We start from the raw sequence: 23,740 nt of genomic DNA, 5'->3' as shown, positions 1-23,740 counted from the left end.
CACAGCAGTGGGCAGGAGGGGATGCATGTGTCACGGAGAGGAGAAAAGTGACAACATCCAGAAACGTAATATCAGGCAAGCCAAAAGGGTGCACCCGGCTCACCCTGGGAGAGAGGCCAGAGGAGCAGCATTCACATTTTTCAGGACCTCCAAGGTGGGAGAAGAGACTCACCCTGCTGGCTGTGTCTCTGGGCGTACACCACCACCACCACGGCGAGCACCATGCAGCAGGCTGACGGGACAGGGTTAGCCATCTGTGGAAGCAAACACAGGCAGGAGCAGTCAGGGTTTGCCCCCAGGAGATCTCACACGTGGCATGCCAAGAGCCGGTTCCTCCCAGGCAGCTGCAGGCCGTGATGGGACCACAAGGAGATGGCCACGGCGTGAGACTTCATCTCAGCCACAGGGGAACTCACTGTAAAATGAGGCATTTTCTTAGCATGTGCTTCATCACTCAATAGCCTGTGGCACTTTCCATGGGAGCTGCCAGCACAACCAGGTGCCCGCAGGTTACAATATGCCTTGCACAAATTCTGTATTTTCCTCATCTCCTTTTCAACATTTCCCTTAAGAAAGTCAAACCCTGGTGCTGGTCTCTCCTTGGCAGCTGCAGCATCACCCTGGGAGCACACACTGCTTTCAAGTGGGTTGCGCAGGTATTTTGAAGAGATGGGAGCACACCCAGGCACTTCACAGCAGCAGCCGGTGCTTAGGATGTGCAAGATACAGATCCCAGCATGGGCAGCTGCTGCTCCGGTGTGGCCCCTTCTGCTGCTAGCACCAAGCACTCTGCTGCCCGCCAGCCCAGTGCAACAGCAGCAATATTTCTGGGCATGCCAGGGACTGCATAATCCTCATCGGTGCCTTCGCAGTGACTTCACACGCTGCCTCAGCCACCTGCCACCAACACCCCGCTGGGCCACGGTCAGCCCTGTCCCTCTGGGCTGGGAGAGGGGCAGAGGCTGCTCTGTCCCGGTGAGATGTGCCATGTCCCGGGGGATGCTGGGGTGCAGGGAGGTGTGGAAGAGGGGACAGCTAAGAAGGCAGCCAGGTGGAGGCATGCTGAGCTTTAGGGACAAGCAGGGAACATCCTCCCTGCATCAATGAGCCACCCTGGGAGTGCCCAAACGGCAGCAACAACCGCAAGGATGCCCTGCGCAGGTCTGTCAGGCTTGGAGATGCCTGAACTCTCCTCTTCTTGCACCCAGGGCTGGTAGAGGAGACCGGAGCCGGGAGGGAGCTGCTGGGGACAGCATCGGGGATGCCGGCCCACCCGCCAGGAGGTAAATAACACCATGCGTGAAAAGCAAATTACACCTTCAAAACCGTTTAAACCTCTCTAATCTCCAGCACCGTATCAGTAACGCGTGGAGGATTGCCTTTTAATCTAGAACATGAGTATGGGCTCGTTAGCCAGATGGCATCTATTTAAACCTAAATAAAGGGGGAGCTGTACTGGCCAGAGAAAAAAACCCAGCAAAACATATTCCATTACCCAACACGGCTGTTGCAGGAGCCCAGATGGCCTTGGGTTCGCAGTAGGACATGAGCCTTTGCAGGGCTGGAGGGGAAGGCAAGAGCGGCTGGGAGCAGTATCACGAGCAGATTTTGGGGTGGAGCTGGACCAGCACGGCCTCAAATGCCTCTCAGGGGAAGGGATGCTCAGGGAGATGGGGGGGTCTGAAAATGGGGAGCCTGAAGATGGGCAGAGGGGACGCACAGCCTTGCTGCTGAATTTGCAGTGCTGGGTTTGGGCCGGGAAGGCTGGCAGCGAGAGCCATCCCCAGCACGCTGTGGCTGCATAGCACAGACATGCCAGCCCCAGACCTGGCTCCCAACCCAGCCCCAGCCCTCCCGGGTCACCTTGAGCAAATCGCATTCACTGCCTCCCCTGTGCCTCAGTTTCCCCTCCTGTAAAACAGAGATAATGAAGGTGACCTTCCTTTGAAAGCTCTGGGCAAGGAGTGCTGAGTGCTAATTACAACATCGTTATCATTCACTCTGCTTCTTCTCTCCTGCTTCTCTTTTTCCCCATGCACTCTCTCCGCTCTGTCTCCTCCATGTGTCCCCACCGTGCCTGCAATGTGGCCCCCCTGCTGCCACCCTGCCTCTGCGCTAGCTACCACCGCAAGCGGCAGCTCGGGGAGTGGGGTGATGGCTGGGAGCCGAGGTGGGTGGCAATGCCATAACCCCGCAGTGCTGGCATGCGGGGCCCCAAGCAGCTCGGGAGGACCTGCCTGCAAACCAGGAGCCGACTCTCCCTACCGATGCCAAATTCATTTTCCACTGAATATTCCCTCCCTGCAACCCTGGAAGTTGGTGGGTGGCACCAGGAATTGAAGCAGGCAAGGAGTTGCACCAGGGCCAGAGCCCCCCCGCCCCGCACCACAGTCCGGGTACCCCAGGTAGCGCAGCCATCCCATCTCTGGGGACAGTGGCAATGATGGGAGACAGGACAGGATCCCCTCTGACCCCCTGCAATCACTCTGCTCTTTGAAAAGCATGAGATCTGCTCGCTGTAGCCTTCAGTTTGGCTTGCGCCTGTGCAAATATCATCACCAACCATCACGCTCTACCTCTTGGTCCTGCCGGGGAGCAAAGCCATCCACCCTCCCCTGCTGCTCCTCATCTTATCAGTTGTTAAAATAATTGCTGCTGCTCCTGCCCACGTGTCTGGCAAGGCTGGACCAGTGTGGAGACGGGCACCACAGTTAGGTGGCAAGGGATGGTTTCTGTCCAGAAGCACTCACAGTCTCAAGGGTGATGCTGTTTGGCTACATGTCTAAAAAGAGAGAGAGAAGGGACCCAGCCGAGGTCCCTGGGGACTCCATGGCATGGCCAGGACACAGGCAGAGGCTCCCAGTGCAGGCACAGAGACTTCACTGCTCAGCTGCTTTCGCCCTGCAAAACCTTATTTCTTCTCAGAGATCAGCCCTGCCACCAGGCAGGAGCTGGAGTTATTTTAGTGCCAAAAATCTAGCCAGAAAACCAACTTTTTCTCACTCAAATTGCAATTTCACGTGCAGTATTTGCTTTGTTTGCCTGTTTTTCCCAAAGCCATGTTGATTTTTTTTTCAAAGCACATAACAAAAGCTTCACAATTTCTGCAGATGCTTCTAAAGCAAATTTCCATTTGCTGTATTTGCTCATTTAATGGTTTTTCTAGCAAAAGCCAGCACCCCAGCATGTGGGTGCATGGGCCAGTGAGCAGCATCTCCCCAGGTGTGCAGCTCCCTGGGCTGCATCCCTGTTCTGGCACGGACCAGTAGAAAGGTGATAGTGGTGAACTGCATTTATTACACAGCAAATCCAGCAGTGGGAAACTCAGCCTTCTGCAGAAAAAGAGGTTGGAGAATATTTGCTTTTGACCCTGTAGTGAATCATCTCTTGGTGCCGGAGGGGAAAGAGGAGCCTGAGCAGGAGTGGAGGGAGGCAAGGGGGCACACGAGATGCAGTGGCCTGGTGGCTCTGGAGCTGGAGCCACCTCCGGCAGCCTTCCTTGCTGTCCCCAGCTTCTTGTTTTGGGAGAAACTAGTTGATCCTTCCCTGCCTTGTCCTCTGCACCAAGGGTAATGAGGACATCAGTCACAGTCACTCTTAGCAGAATACAACTCAGCATGGACATGAATATGGTCCCCTCCAGCAGCTCTTGGTCTAAACCAAACGCATTTCCAGTCATGCTTTCCCTGAGCTGGATCAGGCTATGCAGAAGGGGGTTGTGGCCAGACCTACATGAAGACAAGTCCAGAAACTGCCACTGCAAGCAGGATTGAAGGGGCACAGTGATGTGACTATTGTGGTGTGATGGGGTGAGGACAGTCCCAAGGTGGGCAGCAAGAGAGAAGGGGATCGTGTATCCAGACAAAAAGTAGGGTGCCACCATCTGCTGAACAGTCCCAGTGTCCTCTTCTGAGCAGGCAGAGGGAGGAATCTCTCCAGCTCTCCCTTAGAAGGATCCCCAAAGCCTTGGGATGCTCACTTGGGGTACCAGCTGGCAGCTGGAAACAGCAACTCCAGGGCAGGGCTATCCCTGGCTGGTGAGGGACACGGGCTGCACCCCAGCCTTCCCCCACAACTCTCACCTGCCACAGCCCCCTCCCAGCAATGACAAATAAGTAAGACCTCATTCTGGAAGTGGGTGGCTCACACACAAAAAAAGTGGTAGTTTCAAAACCTATTGTCTCCACGACAAAGTCTTCCGTTGGGCAATTCCCCACCAGGTATTGTTACAGGGCTTGGCTCTGAAGTGGTGAGCCGGGGGAGAAAAAAGCTCCTTTAAGTCGTTTCCTTCCCACACGTCCCCCCTGCAGCCTTGCCTAGAGCCTTCCAAAGGAGCTCTGCAGCGCCTGTACTCTGGGCACCCACTGTAGACACTATGGTGTGCCTGTACGGCAGACAGCAACTGTAGACGCTTCGGTACAACCTCTACTGCAGACAGTGGCTGTAGACACCATGGTACGCCTGTACTGCAGACACCGACTGTAGCTGCTACGCTATGCCTGTACTGCAGACACCGACTGCAAATGCTCTGGTGTGCCTGTACTGCAGACACGAACTGTAGGTGCTACGATACACCTGTACTGCACACACTGACTGCAGACACTACAGCACACCCGTACTGCAGATGCCAACTGCAGACACTACAGGACACCTGTACTGCAGATACTGATTGTTGACCTTACAGCACACCTGTACCGCAGATGCTGACTGTAGATGGTACCGTACACCTGTACCGCAGATGCTGACCATAGACACTGCAGCACACCTATCCTGCAGGAGCGGTCACAATCTGCCTGTCCCCAAGATGTGATGCTACGACGCCTGTAGTGCAGACGCCAGCTGTAGGCATTACAGTGCACCTGCACTGGAGGTGCTTGCAGCAGGCACCTCCTGGGCCCCAGCCCCACAGAAACACCCTTACCAAAGCCACCCTCAATTGCTCAGCCCAGCCCTTTGCCAGCAGAGATCCTGCCAAACATTCCCCAGCCCCGGGGGTTTGGGGGTTCTCCAGTGAGATGCCATCACTCCTGGAGGGCAGTGCATGCTGCTGGGACGAGCATTTGCTGTGGGCAGGACACCCTCCAGCCCCAGTTCCCACAGGGACTGCACCACTCCTGGGCAGCACTCTGGGCAAGGGGGCAGCCCTGGGAGCAGCGCTTGGGAGCCCAAAAGCAGAGCACCGTCTCCTCCCTTCAGATCACCCCTGGTAGCAAGGCAAGGGAAAGGAGAGGAAAAAATAGTCGTCGCTTAATGTTGTACACTTGCTAACAGCCCTAAAACCTCCTGGCCTTAAAATGCCCCATCAGCGTTGAACTCCACTTTGCTGCTTAAGAGGAAGAGAGAAAAGAGGGGCTTTATTATCTCCTTAATATGTGCTCTCAGAAAGCCTTACCTGCAGAGTCAGAGCCCCTGCGGCTTGAAAAGCCTTCTTAAATCTAATTTAAACCCCCACTGTCAACAGGGTGATTAGCACTGCCCCCCTGGACCACGAGCGCCACAGGGATGACTGGGGCCAGCTGAAATTAATTCGCTCATGGCTCTCGCGGACTGCAACTTTCCACCCTCCACCTCCTCCCTTTCTCCTAACAAAGTGGAGACGCTGAGTGAGAGGATGCCCTGGAGGAAGGAGCCCGCCCACAGCAGAGCGCCTCCATCACTTTGCCTTTGCTGGCCTGGGGAGTGCCACTGGACCCCTGGGCAGCTGCGCAGACCCTCCTGCCCTCGTGGTCTAGGAGCAATGGACGGAAGGTGGAGGGATGGCCCTCAAAAAATATCCCAGCTGCTTTGGTTGAAGACGTGCCCCTGAAGGTAGCCGTAGGCTTGCAGGGCTCTTGGCTCCAACGTACGTGCTGAAGCCTGGAGCTGCTCCATCTTCCCTGGATGTCACTGGTAGGATGCCCCAGTGAGAAAGGCAGCAACCAAAGTTGCTCCCTGTGCCCACAGGGATAAAGAAAGAGGCTCTCCTGGAGGGACCATCAGCCCAGTTAAAACCAGAGCTGTTTTCCAGGGGGTACTGCAGAGGCCAGGGGCTTCAGGAGTAGCTGGGATGGTTTGAGGAGGAACAAGCAACCCATGAAATGTCTCATACTGTTTGGGAGCCTGCCTGACTGGCAAGCTGGCTCCCAGGACAGGTAATTTCTTGCTCGTGTGGATCACAGTGATGTGCTTCTGCTGGGGCCGGGAGCTATGGAAAGGCCAGCAGGGTCCTGAGACCCCCAGGAGCAAGGTCCCTGCCCTGCAGCTGCAGGGGCTGGGGGATTTCTGCTCCAGGAGCAAGGTGGGTTCCTCTCCTCTCAACCCACACATCGCAGCTCCTCCAAACTGACAAAGCGAGCCCTAACGCATCAGGGCGCTGCATCCCACACCCTGTTCCCAGCAGGACAAGGGACACACACAGGGCTGCTATGACCTGCCTCCTCCGTAGCCTGAGGACAGGCAGGGGAACCGTCCTTGTGGCACGGCTCCCTGCCAGCTACATCCTACCTCCACGAGCCATGTCAGGGGAACACTGCACAGGTACAGAGCTGGGAACCTCTCCAGCGACCCTGCCTACCAACAGCCCTGGGTGCCACGGCCGTTGTGGGGCAATGCTGCTGCACAGGCAGCTGCCTGCCGCTGCCCATCCCTTCTTACTGCTCAGAGCCCTGAAGGGGGACGTTTCCCACAGCCCGTACCTGTCCTCGCAACTACCATCGCATTAACCGGCCTTTCTGCAAGCGGAGGGCAGCGGTCCAAGCCCAGCCATCTGCTCCAGCAGTGATAAAAGCCAATGCAAAGCACAGCATACGAATAAGCATCGCATGTCTTCGAAATCAGCGCTGGGGAAAAGCATGGCAGGGCAGGAGGGGGCCTGAATCCCCACAGCAGTGGTTGCAGAGAAACATTGCCCCAGGCCTATTCCTCAGGGACACCAGTGCCACCTGGAGAGGGAGCTCAGCTGAGCCACCATACCCAAGCCCCACTCCTCCACACCCCACATCCATGCCCAGACAGCCTCCAAGATGGAGGAAAGCTTGGACCAACAATCGGAAATGTCATTTTCCCCCTCTTTTTACTCAACTTTCCTCTGCGCTGAGCATTTCCCAGCTCCCTGCAGACAGAGATTGCAGTAATCAGTCGGATGTTTGCTTCTATTAAAGAAGTGCCAAAGATGGTGTTTTTTTCTGGTGCCTCCATTCAAGCATGGTCTTGGGCTGAGTTTTTCCATTGATGCTTCCCCCAGTGGCATGGAGCTGATGGCACCATGCCAGGGACAGACAGAGGAGATCAGACAGAGACGGGAGGGAGATAGGACATGGGAGATGCTTGTGGTCCAGGCGTCTCCCAGTGCTCCTCCCTGGAAGCTGGAGAAATCACCCAAGACGGACACATCTGGGGGCACATCCTACTCACTCCACCTCTCCAGGCTGTGATTACTGTGGGAAGGAGCTCCTGGTGTCGCAATGAATTTTGGCACTTCAATTCCCAGTCTCCACTCACAAAACCAGAATATTAATGATGGGGAACAAAACTCAAAACAAATTGCAAAAGCAAAACCAAACTGCCATACACTGAGCAAACAGCCCCAACCATTTTAGGAAGGTCCTGCTTCCTCACGCCAGGTTCATTTTGTGATTTCCAGGCAAACGCTTGCAGCATTTCTTATTTTTGTCCGCCAGGATGCATTGCCCTTCAAACGCCCCAGGATTTTGCTCACAACCCTGCTTTTTGCCTTGAGGACAGTCTGTGGCCAAGCTGCTTTATGAACTTCCCAGCCTCCCTTAAGATGCAATCCTCCAGGGCAGAGAAAAACATCCTAGTGTTAAAATCCAGACCGTGCCATAGTCACGCACTGTCCTGAGCAAAACAAAGAGGAGAAGGAGGACAGACAGAGCTTGTTGTCCAGACTTCCTCCATCAGCTGGATGCCCGTGGCACAGTGGACATGGTGTAGGGCAGCATGGTGTTACCAAAGCCTTTCCAAGCCTCAGGAGCCTTGGTGCTGCTAGTGGGGGTGTGGGGGGGTCTGGCCACAGACAGGAGCTTTAACATCCCCCTCAATGGTACCTGGGAACACAGGGACAAAGGGGTTTGGCTTGAAATATGAAGACTGCACCTCTTAGTAGCCCAAACTTGCTCCTCTGGAGGTCTGTTTTCTGCAGCACCCATGCAAGTGGCTGGACACCAGCATGGGCACTGGGTCCAAAATTGCTGGTGCTGGGGTTACCCCAATGCTACCATGTTGGAGAGGTGAACGGCACCGTGATGCTGCAGAAGCACAGGGGCAAGTGGGGTACAACTGCCAGCTGCTGCCCCAACCCAACTGCTGGCACCCTGCAGCCCACAGGACCCCTTCCCACCAGCGCAGGCAGGACCACTCTGGCTTGGCCTCAGAAAAACTCCCAGTGGTGATGTTCCCAAGCCAGGGAGAGCTACAGCTCACTCTCAAATCCACAAACACAGCCAAGGACTGAAGCCACAGCATCGCCACTCAGAATGCTGAGCAGGTTTGCTTTTTGCCAGCGTGCTGAGACAAAGCTGGAGGAGGATGAGAGCCTGAAGCCCGTGTTGCAGGGGCTCAGGGACATGAGCATGATCGGAGTGAGGAGCACTGGAAGAGACCTTGGCAGCCCATCTTGTCCAGGGAGGGAATAAGACGCTGGCTTAGCAGCAGGGAGCATAAGGGAGGGAGCATCCAGTTGTATAGAGCTTGCTGGGCATTTAAATTTTGGCTTGTTTATATTTTTGGGCTTTTTTTCTTTAAGTGCTTGGCACAGAGGAAGCCACTCCAATGACTCCGACGCCGCCTCCCCCCAGAGATGCCTCAGGATGATTTGTTTTGCTTTGCTTCATCTCTCCCCCATGCCTGCAGTACGAGCTGGCAGGAGGACGGGGCGGGCAGGGGCCAGGCAGCCTCCGAGGCCCAGGGAGGGCAGCGGGTGCTGTTGGAGGCAGTCGAGGGCTCAAGGTGCTGGGGACCATGTGCTCCCCACTGGTCTCTGCTTGCTGTCCTTTCCCATCCAGGTCCCATGGGAGATGCTGGCCTCCCCACCCTGCAACCTGTCCACCCGCCCCAGAAGCTCCCTCCATCCCCTGGCATGTGGTCTCCTTCTCAGCACAATGGACCATGGCGGACAGCAAATGGCATGGGAGAGGATCTGGATGGTCCGAGGACCACGGGTCTGGCCAGGCTGTGAGCCTACCACAGCCCTCTCCTCTCATCCACTACCCCACAGGGTGCAGGGGGTCCTCTAGACCCTCACCGCATAGGGTGCCCCGATGGAGGAATGCTGCTGCAGGTGGGTGAGTGGGATGAAAGGCACCCCACCGCCGGCTTGCATGCTCACCAAGCTTCTCTGCAGACATCTGCTGATGAAATGCATACAGCTGTACCACAGCCTGCCCGGCTGTACCCTTCATGAGTCCCCTGGCCCCTCTTCACCCCGACCCACCCTACCTCCGGCAGCCCTGGGCTCCCCCCTAGCTGACCAGCAGGTTTTGCAGGGGAGATTGCCATGGTGGGTTGTGCCTGATGGCCTCCTGCTTGTGGGTTTGCATGAGCACCACGCATGCCTCCAGCAACAAACACCTGCAAGAGCGCTTGAGGCACGGATTTGCAAACAGTGCAATGGGGCAGCGTCCTGGACAGTGGTCCCAGCAACGCCTTCACACCACCAACTAGCGTGGGGTCACAAGCACACAAGCTGCTGTGGGGACACAGGCCACCCTAGGCAGCCAGGACAGATGTGATGGTGGGGACATTTGTCCTGCATCTGCATATTATGGGCTGCCCCTGGCCTTCCTCCCCACTGCAATGATGCTGCCCAAAACCTGGGCAGGGAAAAGCACAGGCTGGAGAGAAACATTGCCCACCTTGCAGCCAGATGGTGTTTGGTGCTCACTGGTTCTCCCAGTTCCATCCAGTTTCTCCACCCTGCTCACCCCATGCTGTCCCACAGGCTCCCAGCACCCCCTGTGCAGCCTGCTGGGGACTGTTCCCAAACGCCACAGTGGCACCCAGTTTTCGCAGCGGGCAACTGAGCTGGCTGCAAAATGGTGAGCTTGGGGAAGCTGAGGCTGCTCCGTGATGCCCTGAGGACAAGTGAGGAGAGTGGTAGCCCAGGGAGGAACTGGTCCTTCCCTTTGGCGGGGGCAGCCCATCTCGGGGCCTCTTCTGCTGCCAGCAGCCCCTTTGGTAGACACAGGGGTCTGCCCCAGGGCTGGCGCTGGAACTGGGGTGACGTGCCTGACCCCTCTGCCTGCAAACACCCTCCTGGGAAAGCGGGGGGGGGGGGATCGACCCCTTTCCGCTCCAACCCCCCCACATGGCCCCACTCGCGCACCAAGCCTCGCCATGCGCCGGCAGCTGTCTAGCCGTCACCGCCGCCTCGGTTTGCAGCAGGACCTCGCTGACCCCAGCCCCCTGGCCCCCGCCCCCCAGCCTGGCATTGCCTGGATGGAGCCGGGAGAAGGGGAAAAGCAGCCGCGAGAGGCTGAAGCGCAGGGTCTCTCGCCCACCAGCATTGCTGAAAACGGGCTGGGGGCACCCGCAAGCCCCGGGCTGGTGGTGCTCACCTGGCCTCCAACTGCTGCCTCTTCGAGGGGGGGGGGTCTGACCGCTGCAGCCTGGAGCCGGCAGAGCGTGTGGGGTGAGCCCAGTGGGCCACCGAGAGCACCTCTGACACCCCCTGGGGACCCTCGCCCTCCTTGGGGTCCTGCCCCAGCCCCACACACAGCGTCTGCTGAGAGTGAGCAGAGGATGAGGAGGCAGCAACGGAGTTGGCCCGAGGCAGCTGGGCTGAAATAAAAGTCAAGAAAGTCTCTCGCCCAAAACTACAGGAAAATTTAATTATCAAGGACAAAACACCATCTGTTTGTGTGGACTGTGACCTCCCGCTGCCCCCTGGCTTTAACAGCTCTTAAATTAGCATGTTTGTTAGGGGGTATTAGCTGTCTGACATCAGGGAAGCAGTTCCGGCGGGGCGAGGGGGGGGACAGAGCGACCGAAATGCGAAACGCGTGCCGGGGCGGCGTGGGGGGCTTGGCGGTGGTGGGGGAAACAAAACACCCCTCTGGAGATGAAGATCCCCTCTAAGCACGGCTCTTGCTAGCAGCAGTGAGCTCTGGCAAGCCCAGCATCGCTGCGTGCTGCCACTGGCAGGTGAGCTGTGGTGCGAGACTGTATTTAGGTCTCAGCCTCTTTCCGAGAAAGAAAGAGCCAAGAAGATGTACACTCGGAGGCAGATTTTGCATGTAAAGCCAGCAGAACTAAATGAATGCTCAACATAAGAGAAACTGGGTTAAAATCCAATTTGTTTCCCGCCCTGCATGGGAGGGAAGTTGCACACATTGGTACCAAGCCCTGGAACCAATTTAGTGATGTCAAACCGTACAGATCCTTTCTTCCTTCCTCATGGTGTACAGGGTACAGTATCCAAGGTGGATGTATCATCACCTTCCTACCTACCAACACTGGATGCAGCAAGAAGAAAACAGTCTGAACCCCATCTGGCTATTTAAGTGAAAAACAACTCATCTGGGAGAGGTCCCACTTTGCAAGATCCCAGTGGCTTTCTTCTCCGTTACCAGAGCTTTGGTCTTCAAGCTCTGCTCTGCTCTCAAGCCCCACAGCTGCCACAGAGGAGGCTGAAGGCGAGGGCGGCTGCTGCCAGCATTGCTCCTCCAAGACACTTTTTCCACCAGTAAACCACCAAAGCCAAGTGCTAAACATGAATGCAAGTGGCTGCTGTGACTTGCTACAGAGACTCCTATCCAGGGAGCACAGATCCAATCCAAATTCTAAGGGCTGTGGCTCCAGAGGTTGGCCATGCTGCCAGACCCCAGGAGCGAGCAGGGGAGCACTTGATGCTCCTCCTGCTTGGCCCCATGCTCTCTGCCACTGCTGCTGCACATCACCCTGCTGCCCATCACCCTGTCCCAGCATCCAGGCCCTTGCTGGACTCTCTGGGCTCTCTTTCCTTCCAATCCACAGAATCAGTACCTGCCTCCCATCCCTGTGCCCCTGACAGGTCACCTCCTCTCCAACTCTGCACCACATTTGTAAGCCTCAAAACTAGCAAGGGGTTTTGGCCCTGCACTCAAGACAAGAGCCAGCATCAGGTCTCATCCTGCGTATCTGCCCTTCCTCAGGCTCCCTCTCCCTCCAGCCATTGCCCTGTCTCTTCCACCCCAAAACCATGCCATGTCTTTGCTCCTTCTCACCTTTTACCAGCAGGCAAAACAGCCAGTATGTGAAAAGCAGCCCTTGCAATGTCAAACTTTGCTTGGTAGTCCCCCTTGCCCACCTGCACCCCAGTGATCTCCGTCCTGGGAGGCTAGTGCTCTTCAAACCTCCTGCCCAGAGCCTGCGCTCATCCCTCCCCTCTCTCTGGGGCCAGGCAGCAGGCAGGGACCGGGCTGCCACCCCCTGCCCAGCCGGCTGCCTTCCACCAGGCATGGCCAGGCAGATGCAGACCATGTGTGTGCTTTATCTCAGGACCCTTCCTGCAAGCTCCAGAACCGAAGGAGGAAAAAAACCAGCAGCCGAGAGCAGCCGTGGAGTCCCTGGCGGCCTCCAGCCCCCTCCCAAACTCTGGCTCAACTCCATCCACTGGGGCAAGACTCAGTTTAGGGGAGGGCTTGCTTTTTAATTAGAAAATATTCATCAGTGTTTAAAAATCAAATAATAAAAAAAAGTGTCAACCAGCTGGGGCTGCGAATGCTGGGGCGTTTTGGCTCCCGACCGAGCACTTTGATAGAAAGGCTCTTTGGAAAACGCTGTAGAAAATATTTAATTTCTCCCAAGGCCTGCATATGGGGCTCATCACTCGTGCATATTGCACAGGAATATTCATGTGCGCTGGCCTCCTGCTACAGGATGACGAGGGTTTGCCGGTGCAGCATGCGAGAGGGGCTCCTTCCCTTCCCTTCGTTTTTTTCCACTTTGGAAGAGGAAAGCACTGTATTTCACTTTCAATCCCCAAATATTCGTCAATGGCAGAACAAAGGAAAAGCTGAGCCAGAGTCAGGTCTACTCGTACTCATCAGCTTGCTGCACTCACCACAGGGTAAAGACACAGATGAGCAGCAAATGTGGGGATAAACATTTCTGTCCCTGGTTTTGCTCCTTTCTGGTTGCCTGAGCCCATTGCAATGCTGCCTGGATAGAGAGCAGCAGCCCAACTTCCACTTCCCTGGCACGGCAGAAGGTTTCAGTTAGAACCCCACTCTCCACCCCAAGGATGCAGAGATGGCTTATCCTGGACCTGCTGCTGGGCATATCGTTTAGCCAATGCCCTTCCACAAAACTCATGGAGGGTGGAAGTACTCCACCATGGCCACAGAGCTGAACCTGTCCCAGCGAGGGGATGACTGCCATAGCTCACTTGGTCCCTCACCTCCCACCGGTACTTCTGTCTCCCTCCCTTTCACCCTCAGCTTTTGGCTCAGCAGCAATTGAGCTCAGGGTTTTTCTGCAACAAGCCAATGAGCTCTTCTGAAAGGAGCCAACCTCACACCAAGCATCTTCCTGCCCTCTTGCAGGGATGCTCACCTCCAGTAAACGCTCCCTTTGTCCACTTGAGACCCCCTCTTCCCATGAGCCCCCACCTCCAAGGTGCTCTACCTCCTGCCCCACAGCCTGCTCAAACTGCCCAACCTTCTTTAACCTTTCCTAAATGGTTTGTGCTCCCTTTCCCCATCTCTGGCTGCACCCCTCACACCCATCAAGCTGCTCCCAGCACAGTGTACAACAGCCCTCACAGAAGCAGATTCTGCCTGGCCCCAAAAAAGCTTCCTCCTGGCAGATGAAAACTCAGAGCACTAATTAAGAGAAACTCTGGGCAAGGAGAGGGGGTAGGAAAATAAACCATCTGAGTTCACTACCTCTGTGGCTGAAGTGAAGCTGAAGGCAGCTCAGGGAGAGGGCACAGCTCCCCGCTGGGGTTGCAGAGGAGCCTCTGAGCAGAGCAGCGCATTTGTGCAAGGGTCAGACTGCAGTTCTTAAACAAACTCATGCGAAGTATTAATAAAAAAATCTATTGAATCTTCAAAACAGGAATAATTCCTAAGTAACTGTACACACAAACATGCACACACACGTACACTTGATTAATTTTGTTATTTTTTGGCAACCTTTCCCAACCAGAGGGGAAATTTGATGCCAGGTACATGCCCAGGCAGGGTCTGCAAGACCCACTATGGAAAAAAAAATCAAAGAAAAAAAAGTCCTTCAATCACATCTGGATCATTGTGCCCAGTTTTGGGGCTCCAGTACAAGATGGGCATTGCTGACCTCCAGCAAGTCCAGTGAAGGGCCATCAGGGTGGTGATGAGAACATGGGGACATGGGAGACCACATCAGGATGAGGACAGGCTGAGAAAACAGGCCTTGTCCAGCCCGGAGAAGGGATAGTTTCAGGCAGACATAACAGCAGCCTGACAGTACCTACCAGTAGATTACTGAGAAGAGGGAGACAGACCCTTTCCCTCCATGGTGGGAAGATGAGAGACAACAAGCATGAGCCACAACAGGAGAGGTTCAGGGGTGCTATAAAGAAGGTGCTTTCCCGCAACAGTCACCTGCTGGAAGATGAACCCAGACAGGTTGTGGGATCTCGAGCCCTGGCGGTTTTCAAGACTCAGATGGGCAAACTAAGCTGGTCTGCACTGGGACAGGAGGCTGGACTAGAGACCTCCCAAGGTCACTTTTCACCTGGATGGATGTATAAGCACGCTATTGCTGGGAAAAATTAAATATTAAAAAGTCCCCCACAAATTTTGGGAGAGGGATGTCTCTGCTCAGTGTTCCTTTCAAACATCTTGGAAAGCAAAATCTGATTGAACAAGTCCAACCAGCTCTCCGCCTGGAGTGGGACAGAGACCATGGAGAGGGATGGAGACCTTGGAGCTGCAACGCAGCAGGGCCAGATCCTGCGCTTAGCCCATCCTCATCGATGAAGTGGAGACTGAGGAGAAGGCTGTCTTCCTCTCTTCCAAACCTCCTTCTGCGGGGACTGACTCGCACGACACCGGTAAGTGATTAATGAGCGGCCAAGCCCGTCAGCATGCAGGCTGCGTGCATGGGCGCTTGCATGTGTGCACGCTGCTCCCCAAGACTTGGCGGGGAGGGCAGCTGGGGGGAAGAGCGCTGACAAGCAGATGATTAATTGAAATGCAAGGGGGAGGAAAAGTAACGTCCGCTAAAACTATCAGGCGGCGCGAGCATGGGAAAGAAACTCAGAGATGCTGTCCCCATCCCTGCTCCGCACGCATTGCACCTCCCAGCTCCAAGCTGCTCGCCAGTCCCTTCCTGGCTTCTATTTTTGCAGGTGCAATTTCATATTTGAAAATAACCATGCTGCACACGCACATATATTTTTTTCCTCCCCGGCCCCCGGCTCATTGCACACGGAAACGGCAGTGATGGGAGAGCAAACTTCCCAGTCTGCGGCACACGGCAGCAATTAGACATCCAAGCGCTCGTTACCCTGCGCCTCTGGGTGAAGGCACCCGCAGCCTGGGCTCTCCACACTGCCTGCACCACCTGCACCTTCCAAGCAGCGCAGGTTTGAAAACGCACATAAAGATACCGTTTTGTACTAGAATAATAAGAAGAAAAAAAGGACAAAACAATAAAATAAAAGAGGCTGAAAGCTCAAGCTTGGCTCAGCTCTGAAACCTTGCTTAGAGTCTGTAAATTATATCCCAAGCATTGGAGCTGGCACAATTGCACTATCAGCAAAGAGGATGAGCAAGATTCTGTTCCTCATCTGGTGCAAACAGGCTCAGCTTGGGTCACCAAATAAATAGCATGGAGATGCAAAGTGGTACACGCTGTTCCCCTGCACCACTGCTGGGAAAAGCACAGATGGGGAAAGTGATGGGAAGGGGAAGGTTTGAAGGAGCAACAAAGGGATCTTGTTATGACCAAGGTCAAGGCTAGCACCTCGGGAACCTCCTGCCTCCAGCTCCTCCTCCAAGGAGGAGGACCGAAGAGAAGACCAAAGGGTCTTCCCACAGAAAGGAGACGATCCTGAGCTTCAAAGCCTTGGGTTGGAAAACTAGGGATGTGATCTCGCTGGTGGCCTTTTGATGCAACTGTGGTGCAGATGACAAACACCAGATCCTTGCCCGAGTGAGCACCAAGCGAGCGGGGCTTTACAGAGTCTAGCAGGTAGGAGATGTACACTGGGGTAAAACAAGACCCAAATTTGGGCTGCTGGAGCATGGTTATTACCAGCTTTTGCTCAGCAAGCCCATCCCCAGCCAAGACAACTAGCTTGGAAAATTAACTCAGTGAGTTGTTCAGCACTTTGCCACTCAGGTAACGAGCAGAGCTGTAGGCGATTGCATCGGAGGGCTTCACGAACCGCTTGTACCATTGACATGGTTTAACAGACTGCTGTTTATGAGACAGAGCAGTATTTAAAAGACACATTTCTCTCAGAGCCGCACATAAAATTTGATAGCTAAATAGCTGTAAATGCTACTGAAGTCTGACAACTCAAAGAGGAATCGAGGGTCTGTCATGCGGAGTATCCGCCAATACACCCGGCCCCGCAGAGCCAGCGAGACTTCCAGTCTCATAAAACCTTTTTTATATTGGAAGTGAGAATTTGTGCAGCGCATATGAACTCTCTTTTATTGGGCTGGTGTGATGCTGAGAAAATGCAGTTAAAGTTGTACAAGTCCTCCTTGGAGCGCTATCGGGGTGCCTATAAATCAAAAGCTTTATCCTGGAACGGGTTTGCTAAATAAACCTGCTTTAATTCGGGCTCACGCTGAGCAGCAGGAGCTTGCAGTGGGAGTGGGTGCCTTCCCTCAACGCTGCCCGTTCGCTCTGGCAGAGCGGGGCCAGCCCCAAGCGAGAAGGTGTCTGGCCCATCTCCTCAGTCTTGGGGCCAAGAAGAGCATCCCAACAACAGAGCATCCTCTAGAGCCTGCCACCACTCTCCTGTCCTCTAGCATGGGTTTTTTACCCTCCCAAAAAATCTACGGCCTCCCACGATGCTCTCAGCTCACAGCCCCAGCCCAGCTGCTGCCCTGAACCCAGTCCAGACCCCTGTGCCTACGCAGCTGATTCGGAGAGCTCCCGGGAGCATCCTGGTCTGGAAGGACCACAGACCCACCTTCGGCACCCAGCGGAAATGGAGTATTTCCGAACCTTCATGAAGGCCTGGAGCGCTCCGGTTGGGGAGGAAGATTTGGGCCAGCTCCCTTATCCCCCGAAGACTCCTACATCTCCACTCTACAGCTGCATTAATTATTTCATCTTAGTCTGGCTTCCTCATTAAGCTAACCTAGACAGCCCGCGGCTGAGTGACAGCAAGCTAGTCTGCAAGAACCCAAGCCAGCAGCGCTGGAAGCCATAGGCTTGATGTGATTTACGCGAACTAATATTACACATATCTCAAACACGCAATCTTTAGAGGACCTGAGGCTGCCGGCTGGATGGAGGAAAGCCCACGCAGAGCCTTCAGCACAGCATCCAGACCGAGCCTGGGTATTGGCATCTCACCCTGCACTTGGCCAGGAGGGTCAAGCCTGATGGCAGGAGCAATTCCCTCATGGATGCCCTAGAGGCACAGGGAGTGGAAAGCCCAGTCGCTGCTGCCAGCAGATCCAAGTGTGACACAAAACATCTGTGTCAAAGCAAGGGCCGGGAAGCACAACTCCTCCGGCACCAGCCACAGGACAGCCCCTTCATCCCACTGATGTGGCTGTGAGTTCAGCTAATTTTGGCATCGGGCTCCCCTTGGGATATCTGGCTTTCATGGGCTGTAAGAACAATGCTTCAGGGCATTACGCAGATCCCCTTTTTCCAATACTGCCAAATCCGAGGCTTTTGTGTGAATTCACCACATTTTGCCGTCTCTGCAAACAAGTGTATAGAAATACAAGACTTCAGTCCCCTGGAAGCCTCCAGGGAAAATTCAAAGCAATGAAGAAATATGAGTTGTTTTTCCATGAACCCATCAAAAAAAAGAAAAAAAACCCACCCTGAAAAACCCCACGTTACTTTTCAGCCCAGTTTTGCCAGCAGTACAGGTCTTTTTCCCACAGTCTAAGGAATCAACACATTTTCAAATCACTCCTGCTTATGGTATTGAATATCAGAAAACGATTGCCTTTCATTCAGCAGCTGTTTTGGGACACCGAGGGAAAAGGCAAACAGCCTAAACTTAGCAAAACATGAAGAAAGGCTTCGATGTATTTAAAAACTAGTCGCAAGGACTGAATGGGAAAGGAGAGGTCTGCAAGGGGCGCATGCAGAGAGGAGTGTTTCAGGGTCGTGGCATCCTTCCACAGCCCCAATCTTGCTCGGTAGCAGAGCAACCATTGCAAGACTGCTCCACTCCTCCGGCTCCTTGGAAAAACGCAGGTATGTGTCCTCATTTCCCCAGGAAAATCAGCAGTATCTCCTGATTTACCCACCTTCAGCCTTTCCAACGCGTGGTTGTCCTGGCATGTGTCTGCTGCCGGTGGGGAGCGGGGCTCCAAAAATAGACCAAGCAGGTCCGTGCATTAAGAGGAAACCCAAAGGAGGGAATAGCAACAGCAGTTGGAGGATCTGCTGAAATAAGTTTGCCCTGAAGCACTGGAAGGAGACAAGCCCTGGTATCCTACAGGCTTGTGGCATTTAATCCTTCTGTGCCCTCAGCAACAGCTCCAACCTCCTCCTGCTCATCCTGTGTCCCTTGCTTCATCCATGGGGAGGCTACCCAAAGCCCAGAGCTTTCCTGAAACGAGGGCATGGACCCAGCCACGGACTCCAGTGGCCTTCTCTGTCTGTAACACCCAGTGGCAATTGGCCAGCAGGATGTCAAGCCTTCATCGGGGAAGGCTGACAGCCCAGCCGACCACAAGAAGGGGACTGAAAGGGAGGGGAGATGGGGACAGCCAAACCTGGCAGGTATCAGCACTCAGCTTGGGCTGTGCAGCCCATCAGCCTTGATCAAACATCCCCAATGATACCCCTGGGTGAGGGACCAGAGCAGGGCACCTTGTCCCCATCCTATCTGACTCCTGGTTCCCACCTGGCCCCCACAGAGCCACAAAAAAGCCTTAATGCTACCAGGTAAGCAAACAGCCACGACCGGCAGGCTTCTAACAAAGACAAACTGCCTCTCTCCTTCCTCCCAGATTGCAAGCAGATGTGTGCTTAAATTACCTGCTGCTGACCGTGACGCTTAGCAAAGCGATGTGGTCTAGGAGCAGAATGAAGAAAAAATGTGTGAAATGAGGGAGGGAAGGATTAGCGGGAATTCAGCTGGCTCTGGGAGGGCAAAGTGTGGCCATTGCAGAAAACAAATGTCACTTCCATTGCAAGAGGTGCATTCATGACAGCTAGCACAAGGGAAATCCTGACCTTGCTAAAGACAGTGATGAAATTAAGAAAGCCCGGGGAAAGGTTGCAGGGTTGGGTCTGGGATCCCCAAAGGGAATCGATCCCAGCCCACAGCACGCTACAGGAGCAGCCCTGCTTGCATTACATGGCCTTGGCTTCCTCTTCCAAAGAAACTCTTCAGGCCTGCGTACCCAGCTGCCTGCATGGCTTGTACACCCTGGCTCTGACCCAGCTGCTGCTGGTGTTGGCTCCTGCAGTGGGCTGCATGCGTTTATCCATCCTTCTCCATGGGTTTCCCCAGTGATGCCATGGGAAGCCCACCAGCAGCCCCTGCGCCCAGTAGGGCACAGACACCCAGGGCCCATCTCGAAGGTGCTAAGAACAATGATAGTGGAGGGAAAGCCTGCAGAAAGGTACCCCCACTGCGATGCATGATAAAAATGGGACCTGCGTGCTCTGCACCACCTCTGCCCCTACTCAGAGCCAGCTTGCACTCAGGTCGGTGGCAGCTTTCCCCAGACACTGTGTTTCTACTGCACTGTGGGGGCAGCAGCTTGCTGCAAGGATCTCCGGTCTCTGGAAGAGCATCCAAGGGGGTCTCCCATCTCCCAGCAGCGTCCTGCACGGCAGGACAGCATTTTGCAAACCGAGCCATGGAAATCAAGCCCAACCTGCTCCCCTTCCCCCTCACTGCTCCTGGCCTGCTCTCTGCCGAGCCCTTGCGGGTCACACGTGGCGTCCCACTTCCCGGCACAGCTCCGCCGGCTGGAGCAAAGAGCAGAGTCAGACCCCAAATTGCAGATTAGTGCGTTGGGTTCATGCACGGGAAACAAAAGATCGGAAATCTCTGAAGTGCACAGCTGGAATCCACACCCTGACCATGTTTTTGTGAGATATCACGTACGTTTTTAAAAGCTATCTAGAGAGGGTTCTGCTTTAAAACAGCCTGGCAGCTGCTGCACTGACACCAGTGCCTGTCATGCTGACCAGGTCCTTCGATTGTTCCCTGTCCCCCACAGGCCATACTCATCTGTAGCCTTTAGCCTTAGGTTATGAAATTATTCAAGGAAAGGATTAAACGTCCTCCTCTGCATTTGTTCAGCACCAGCTGTGGAGGGAGAGTGGGAAGGGAAGGATGTGCGACCCAGAAAAATCACTGTGGGATACTACGTGCCAATACCCCAAACTGATGGTCCCCAGAAGCCCTGGGGTTTCTCTCTCCATCGTATTTATGGCCTCACAAGGTCACCGCAAGGGATAAGCCCACAAGCAGCCATAAGATGCTCACATGGCACCATGAGGAATGGGGACCGCCAAAGCACTTATCTCCCTCTCATACCACAAATGTGTCGTCTTCTCCCTTCGAAGATCCTGCAACAGCAACTGTATGTTTATGGGTTGCTAAACTATGAGGTCCTTCTTTGCCCCTTTCCACATACCAGGCTTCTGGGCTAAGAGTGATCCAAGGTGAGATCAAACATCCTTGCAAGATGCTTACTTACCCTGTTCCTCAACACCACTTGTCTCCAAGGAGTTTCTCAACATGCTGCAGGAGTCTGGGCAAGGGTTTAATTCCCCTTAGGGCTTTGTTTCTTCCTCGTCACGTCTTCTTCCCATCTCTCACGCTGCCTGAGTTGCAAGCTGCCCTTTCAGCTTAGCTCTGCAGGACGTTTGCTTCATCTTAATTCACAGCCGCCCATCTGTGCGCCCTTCCCACCTGCATTGCCAGCCAGGAATGACCAGTGAGCCCTGCCTATGCGTGCTCCTTCCCAGGCCTCCTCCTCCCCAAAGCATCATCCATGATAAACTCGCATCAAGCGTTTCCTCCGGGAGAACATAGTTTGCTCCATTCAAACTGACCTCAGAAAAGTGGCAGCTTCTCCACCCCCCCTACCCCCTTCATTTGGACCAGTGGAATTGACACGAGACATTTCATTTCCAGTTGAAATAATCAGCTTAAAAGCCCAGTTTGAAATTAAAGGTCCAACCCAGTGAAGTGCCGCAACCAGCCTCCCCAGAGAGAGAATATTTTGGGAGCCTCTCCAGTTGTTAGTCCTTTACGGACTGTAGAGAAGATGCAATGTGCTGCCAGGATCGAGCAGACACCATACTCAATCCACTCACCCTGCTGGGGCACGGAGCTGGACCCCACACCCTGCTTGGAAAACCTTTCTCAGCCATATAATAAATACCAGAGCAGCAATACCCAGCAGTACAGCCACAGGCTTACTTTGACACAGGGAACAGCCAGGACAAGCCGACCTGGGACAGCAAAACTGGGAGCAAAAACCCCCTCCAGCAAACGTGGGGCTGACGATGAGATGCAGAAAGGATATAAGTCATTGAACGAAGGCGTCTGCTTCTTCCAGCACACGTGTGGAGTTATTCTCACCTGAAATAAGTTTTTGGACAGCTAGAGAGCACATGCTGTTTCAAGCAAAATATGCGCGGGCCACTCTCCCAGGCAGGGAGTTATCTCAGGGTTTATTAATGGGCAAAGCCACCACACTGACACGCTTGCAGCATTGTGGTGAGAGTGGCAGGGAAGAAGAAGCAGCAACCTGCTCTGCTCCTCCCTAGGGAAATGATCAAAAAAAGAGCAAGACCATCACCTGCAGCCAGAGGTGCCCAGCACTGTTTGGATGGCTCCAAGCCCGGGCTGCCCTCCCTCCCACGCTGAGATGGGAAACCCATTAAACACTGCAAGCAATGAAGCCTCCACTGCTTCCCTGGAGGCACTTTCACAGTCAACTTGAGGAAATTGTTCCTGATATCCAGCCTAAATTTCCCTTTGTTGATTTTCAGTTGAGCAGCGGAAAGGTGGGAGCTTTAATGAGACAAGCGGGGCCGCTGCAGGGGAAGGAGCCGTCAGTTTGAGCGAGGCAATGCACAGAGCTGCGGTTTAAGTGGAGCAGCTATTGCGAAAAGCCCAGAATCCTACAAACTTGGGATGGAAAATGTCTATTAACTTTCCCAATGGACTAACATGAGATTGTTCCCCCATTTTCTAATGCTTCTCCCAGTCCAGCTATTTGATTGGGACCAGAGCTCTGCAGAATATGAAGGGCTTCTTCTTCTTCTTTTTTCTTTTTTTTTTTTTTTAAGGAACTGCTGCATGTGGAATAACGTGTTGGGGTTTATGGCCAGATTTTCTTGTTGCATTCAAGGGCAAAATTTTTTTCTGTTTTGCCTGCTCTACACAGCTTCTTCTGCCCTGCAAAACCGCCCAGAACTCTTCTGGCACATGAGTGAGGGCACGAAGTGCGTGGCAGCAAGTTGCTACCAGCTTGTGTTTGAAAATAAGAGCTTTTGGGAGCGAGAAATGCGACACAAAACTGCAGACAACTGCCTTCTGGGACACGGCTGCTGCTCAGCAAGGCATCACCCACCTCAGGCACTTCCTTATAGGACCCAGTATGATGCTGTACTGCAAACCGGCACGAGGAGAAGTTTGCTGGATATGAAGCCAATGCCATCCTTCACTATTTTTTCCCCCTTTAGCTGTGGAAAAGGCTTTTCATCAGCAGATAAGACACTGCAATGCTCACAGGAGCGTGCCTGGGACGTGCATATTTGTGTGCAAGGGGTATATAAAGGAATGATGGTGCAGCCAAGTGGGCCTGGCCAGGGGAAGAGCATGACATCCATTGCTTCCAGCAACTGGGACATCAGGCCCCCAAAATCCAGCTTGAGAAATGGGCTTCAGCAAGCAGAGGAGCAATGGTTGGGTCCGGGAGCAACAGGCCCCTCTGCTTTACTCACCTGAACAGTATCAGCACTGTACAACCTTCAATCCCCAAAACAGGCTGGCTGCTTCGGGGTTGCTCTGTGGCTAACGAAGCTCCCAGGCTGTGCTGCACCGCTGCAGCTAGACCCCTTTGCAGCGGACAGGGGTTGCCCAATACACCCACAGACCCCCAGTGGGGTCATGGAAACGGAGGCATCGAAGACGCAGACCGTGCAGGACTAACCCACCTCTGGCAGATGTTTGCTTTAATCACACACCATTTTCTTAAATGTCAGATGGCTGCATGGCAGTAGAAGGGCGCTTTTTCCACTCTGCTTTTACGGGACTGTAAAGGCAAAGCGGCTGCACACTCCCTGGAAATGTCAGGTTCTGTTTTCCTGAGGACCTGCCATCCATCAGGTTTTACCAGCAGAAAGAAGAGGGGGGTGTGCTTGGTGGTGCTGAGCGAGGGGCTTGCGTGGGCAGGTGTGGCTGCAATGAGCCAGCCCTCCCTCCCCTTGCACCCACGCTGGGTCAGAGCGATGAACTGCCTCCCCAAAATCAGCACCCAACTTCCCGTGCAGAGAGGGGCAGAAGGGATGGCACCAGGGGCTGCGGGCACCCACTCCCTGACACTAACACCAGGTTTTGCAAGCTTGGCAGGCAACGCTGCTGTGGAGAGCACCC

At 54.3% G+C, this 23,740-nt stretch overlaps 1 protein-coding gene across 5 annotated transcripts in view; it reads right to left on the bottom strand.

The window, feature by feature from the left end:
* CNTFR (ciliary neurotrophic factor receptor) overlaps positions 1 to 23,740 on the bottom strand; it is a 214,230-nt gene that overhangs the window by 89,387 nt on the left and 101,103 nt on the right. For all 5 annotated transcript variants that reach the window (XM_075020556.1, XM_075020558.1, XM_075020554.1 and 2 more), the window contains one exon: positions 173 to 254. In XM_075020556.1, coding sequence (XP_074876657.1) covers positions 173 to 254 — 82 coding nt within the window. The remainder of the gene's footprint in view (positions 1 to 172; positions 255 to 23,740) is intronic.

Source organism: Buteo buteo, chromosome Z (genome assembly GCF_964188355.1).
Source record: "Buteo buteo chromosome Z, bButBut1.hap1.1, whole genome shotgun sequence".
Lineage (NCBI taxonomy): Eukaryota > Metazoa > Chordata > Aves > Accipitriformes > Accipitridae > Buteo > Buteo buteo.
The sequence above is the reverse complement of the archived record's forward strand: the minus strand, read 5'-3'. Positions and strand labels throughout refer to the sequence as shown.